Raw genomic sequence first — 5,138 nt, 5'->3', positions numbered from 1 at the left:
TTTTTTTTTTAGGATACAGAAGATTTATTCAAAGTCCAGTTACAGACTGGCCAACCTGCCTCTACAGCGTTCACAGTGAACACAGGGCTAGACAAGGCAGGAGCTATCAAACGGTTTTAATCAGTTCTCTCTGCGTCACAAGCCATCGGGTAAGGCAACGGAATGTGCGTGGGGTCCCTGTGGCTCCGCGGTCACAATACTGAGCCTGGAATTGCTGTTAGCAAAATATACATCTGTGTCAGACCCTAGATTATTTAACTCTTGGTGAGAAGCCTTTGAGTAACAACTTCTATCACCTGACTGTGTCCCTGTGGGGCCTCTTCACTCTTTCCCTACATCTCAGGGCCCTTGTACTACAGCCCATCCTGTGATAATGGCTCAGCTACGTAGACAGGGTTATGATCTCTTTCTCTTTTCTCTGTGCTTTGTCAGATTTCTATAGTGCAGAGGACCATTTTGCTTTGATGTGTGAATCGTAGACAAGTAAGCACGTGAGTGATATACTGGCCACGTGCATGTTGGAAGGAGCTGGATGGTCACGCTAAGGTAGTAGGCGCTGTAGGTTACAAGATGCCAAAAGCTCCTCTGAAGACATTAGGAGCACAAGATGGAGAGAAATAAAACTGCACTACCCCAGCCTCCCCTATCACCCTGAATAATGGCCCTATCTGAGTAATGGGAGAAGGGTTGGCAAGGGACTGAGCTGGGAAGAAATTAGACAAGACATTGCAATATGGAAAGAGGCACAGCCTATATCAACTGGAGAAGCCAGTTTATTTCTTTATGCTGAGTTCCATAATATCAGAGTCTATCATGTGGCTTTTAATGTTTCCAAAAATTCTGCCAGCCTAATTGGTCCCTTACATTACTTGGGAAATGTAGGAATACTATGTTACTGGTATTCAGACAGCTGTAAAAATTGTAGTTCTTAAAAATTCTGTCCAGGTCGGGCTCAGTGGCTCACTCCTGTAATCCCAGCACTTTGGGAGGCCAAGGCAGGCAGACCACCTGAGGTCAGGAGTTTGAGACCAGCCTGGCCAACACGGTGAAACCCCATCTCCACTAAAAATACAAAAATTAGCTAGGTGTGATACCATGCACCTGTAATCCCAGCTACTTGGGAGGCTGAGGCAGGAGAATCACTTGAACCTGGGAGGTGAAGGTTGCAGTGAGCCAAGATTGCACCACTGCACTCCAGCCTAGGTGACAGAGAGAGACTCTGTATCCAAAAAAAAAAAAAAACCCCTCTGCCCAACCTACTTCAAGCCCAGGAGGTGCTGTCATCAGAGGTCTTTAGATAAATGGCAGGAAGAAGTAAATGCAGAACTAAGGCTGAGAAGATCCTCTTGCCCTTTAAAGACGGGAGAAGCTGAATTTTCTGTATACAAAAATCATAATCCTAACAGCTATTAATACTACAAATTGAGTATTTCAATATGCCAGGTACTACTCTGTTTCAAATCATTTATCTCATAATAATTCTGTAAGGCAAGTACCATTATTATTATTATTATTATCTTGAGACAGGTTCTCACTCTGTCCCCCAGACTGGACTGCAGTGGTGCCATCTCAGTTCACTGCATCCTAGACCTCCCAGGTTCAAGCGATCCTCCCACCTTAGCCTCCTAAGTAGCTAGGATTACAGGCCTGCGCCACCACACACGGCTAATTTTTGTATTTTTTGTAGAGATGGGGTTTCACCATGTTGCCCAGGCTGGTCTCCAACTCCTTAGCTCAAGTGATCTGCCCACCTCAGCCTCTCAAAGTGCTGGGATTACAGGTGTGAGCCACCATGCCTGGTCTCAGCTACTATTATTGATCCCACATTAGACACGAGGAAACTAAGGGAAGGAGAGATTTAAGTAAGTTGCCCAAAATCTCACAGGTAGTAAATGGCTGAGCCAGGCTTCAAAAACCCAGGCACTCTGACCAGTTTGTACCCTTAACCACTAGGCCATCCCAGCTCTCTTTAAGAAGACTTCAAAGTGATAAGCATAATACCAGTACCCCAAAGAGTTTTCAAACCATTTTTCAAGCATTTCTTTACTATGCTTTGGAAGATCAACAATCCCCTTGGTTTCCTTAGCTCCCTTTAAGGTGAAGTGGAAGGCGAAGGAATAATGTAACTTGTACCTATAACAACAAAATTACAACCATAATCAATATCTGAGTGCTTCATGTGCCCAGTACTCTTTTTACTAAACGCTTGATAAGCATTATCTCGTGAAATCCTCCAGCCAATTGTGCAATATATTATTACTATTCTGTTTTATGAACAAGAAAACAGAGGCTTTTGCCCCAGGCCACAGAGCTTCCAAGTAGTGAAGCAGTTTGGCTCCAGGGCCCAGATCTTAACCACCAAAACATACAGCCTGCCTTGAGCAACTTGAGGACAGGGAGCATTAGTTTAACTACCAATGAATTACCTAGCAACTAGCAGAGATAAGCACACATTAAGTGCTTCATCAAGCACTAGATACAAGGGAAGAGGTGGGAGAATTGGGAGGGCCACGTTTCCTCTCCTAGGTGTTAGGGTAGAGCCATAAATAATATATGGAACAGACTGAAAAAAGATATAAAACATGGCCGGGCACAGTGCCTCATGCCTGTAATCCCAGCGCTTCGGCAGGCCGAGGAAGGTGCATCACTTGAGGTCAGGAGTTCGAGACCAGCCTGGCCAACAATGGTAAAACCCCATCTCTACTAAAAATGCAAAAATTAGCCGGGCGTTGTGACATGCGCCTGTAATCTTAGCTACTTGGGAAGCTGAGGCATAAGAATTGCTTGAACCTGGGAGGCGGAGGTTGCAGTGAGTGGAGATCATGCTACTGCACTTCAGCCTGGGTGATAGAGTAAGACTCGGTCTCAAAAAAAAAAAAAAGGGGTGTAAAACACAAGCTTCAAACATTTGCTCAACCTGAGGACACAACCCTCCCAGAGAGACACCAAAAAGATACTGGGAGGATGTCCCAGGCTTACCTGGCCCCGCATGACAGCAATCTGCTTATGGAACTGGCCCCTGTCGAAACCAGGATCTTTCTGCAAAAGAAGACCAGAAGGAGATGGAACCTGTGTGAATGCCTCACAGGAACCCATTTTTTCTCCTAGTTAGAAACTTTCTAATAAGGAAAACCTGCATAAGGCTTCTGCAGCTTGGTGAAGTCAACTACTCCCACAAGAACTCCCTGCTTTACAGATGAGGAAACAGAAAACAAGTCAGTATCTTCCTCTGCATCTCAAACTCTAGGCTTCAGTGCTCCATATTAAAATGAAAGCCCTGCAGATACATTGCAGCCACATGATGCACAGGAAAGACACATCAGTGTGATTTATCACCCCTGCCCATTTCTCTCAAACCCATCCAAACCAGGTCCTGCTGTCCACATGTGGAAATCTTGCTATTCGTTGCCTAAATCAAGTCAGAAAGGTGTTAGCCATTTCCTCTTGGCTTGTGTCAGGACCAATTTAAAAAACCATTAAAAATTCCTTCTTCCACATGATAATAGGGCTGAGGTTCCCAGGGCTAACCTTGAAGAGTTCATAAAGGTCCTCTTCCAAGTCCTTGACGAAGTTAGGGTCCGATATCTTTGGAAGGATCAGATCTTTTATCTCCTGAGAAAATGGGACTTTCGCCTGGGGCAACCAGGCCCAGTAAAAAGGATCTGAAAAGAGGAAAAGCCACAGGCAAAGCTGCTGTTGGAAAAGTCCCTGCTCATCTGTGTCCTCCACCGGTCAAGGCCCTTTCTAAAGGAGAACCCCTCTTCCCTGATATACAACAGAAACAAAAACTTACAAGCGCTCTTAATTGTAAAGGTTACCTAGCTAGTCAGTAGAGGAACCAGGGTTTAAACCCAGGACTGCCTAATCTCAGAGCTCTTTCTCAAACATTACATGACTTTCCAAGATGCAAGGTCTAGAAGCAACTACTTGCCATTGAGACGCTGAGATGGTCCTTCTGAAAAGGAAGACCAATGCTGCAAAAGGGGCTACTGACTCCCTAGGTTTATTTCTCCTCCTTTCCAAAAGCTTCTCAGTTTCAACAGGGTAGGAGATGTAACAAGGAAGACAGAACACTGATAGGCAGCTTATATTTAGAGACACAAATAGAATATTAGAGACACAAATAGAATAAATTATGGAAAGATAGTCCTCAGATAACAGAAAAAAAAAAGGTATTTCAGGAAATATACACTAAAACAATAAAATAACAAATTAAAAAATTTAAAAAGGGCTGGGCGCGGTGGCTCACGCCTGTAATCCCAGCACTTTGGGAGGCCGAGGCGGGCAGATCACAAGGTCAGGAGATTGAGATCATCTTGGCTAACACACTGAAACCCTGTCTCTACTAAAAATACAAAAATTAGCTGGGCATGGTGGTGGGAGCCTATAGTCCCAGCTACTTGGGAGGCTGAGGCAGGAGAATGGCATGAACCCAGGAGGCGGAGGTTGCAGTGAGCTGAGATCACGGCACTGCACTCCAGCCTGGGTGACAGAGCAAGACTCCATCTCAAAAAAAATAAAAAAATTAAAAATAAATAGCCCTCGGCCAGGCACAGTGGCTCACACCTGTAATCCAAGCATTTTGGGAGGCTGAGGCAGGTGGATCACCTGAAGTCAGGAGTTTGAGACCAGCCTGGCCAACATGGTGAAACCCCATCTCTACTAAAAATACAAAATTAGCTGGGTGTGGTGGTGCATGCCTGTAATCCCAGCTACTCAGGAGATTGAGGCAGGAGAATCGCTTGAACCCGTGAGGTGGAGGTTGCAGTGAGCCCAGATCGTATCATTGCACTCCAGCCTGGGCAACAAGAGCGAAACTCCATTTCCAAAAAAAAAAGAGAGTCCTCAGAAAGAACGAGAAGAATGCAAAGAGACAATGAGAACTCATCTTTATGTTTCTGATTTCTAATCACCTTTATGCTTGTAATGGGAATCATAGAAGACAAAAATTAGAAAAACAGCTTATATTATGAAATAGTTGCCACATGCCAGCCATTGTGTTAAAGTGCCTGAACTGCATTACTTCATTAATTTTTAGAATAATCCTATGATAGAGACATTATCATCTCCACTGCACAGCGAGAAAATAGACTGAGCAAGGGAAGAGCCAGATCACCATTGTCTCGAGACTTACATGC

At 44.6% G+C, this 5,138-nt stretch overlaps 1 protein-coding gene across 1 annotated transcript in view; it reads right to left on the bottom strand.

The window, feature by feature from the left end:
• PI4K2A (phosphatidylinositol 4-kinase type 2 alpha) overlaps positions 1-5,138 on the bottom strand; it is a 30,291-nt gene that overhangs the window by 6,658 nt on the left and 18,495 nt on the right. Inside the window, exons 7-8 of the mRNA XM_017879796.1 lie at positions 3,529-3,662; positions 2,980-3,039 (exon numbers count right to left, since the gene is read on the bottom strand). Of these exons, the coding sequence (XP_017735285.1) occupies positions 2,980-3,039; positions 3,529-3,662 (194 nt within the window). The remainder of the gene's footprint in view (positions 1-2,979; positions 3,040-3,528; positions 3,663-5,138) is intronic.

Source organism: Rhinopithecus bieti, unplaced genomic scaffold (assembly GCF_001698545.2).
Source record: "Rhinopithecus bieti isolate Rb0 unplaced genomic scaffold, ASM169854v2 scaffold_425, whole genome shotgun sequence".
Lineage (NCBI taxonomy): Eukaryota > Metazoa > Chordata > Mammalia > Primates > Cercopithecidae > Rhinopithecus > Rhinopithecus bieti.
The sequence above is the reverse complement of the archived record's forward strand: the minus strand, read 5'-3'. Positions and strand labels throughout refer to the sequence as shown.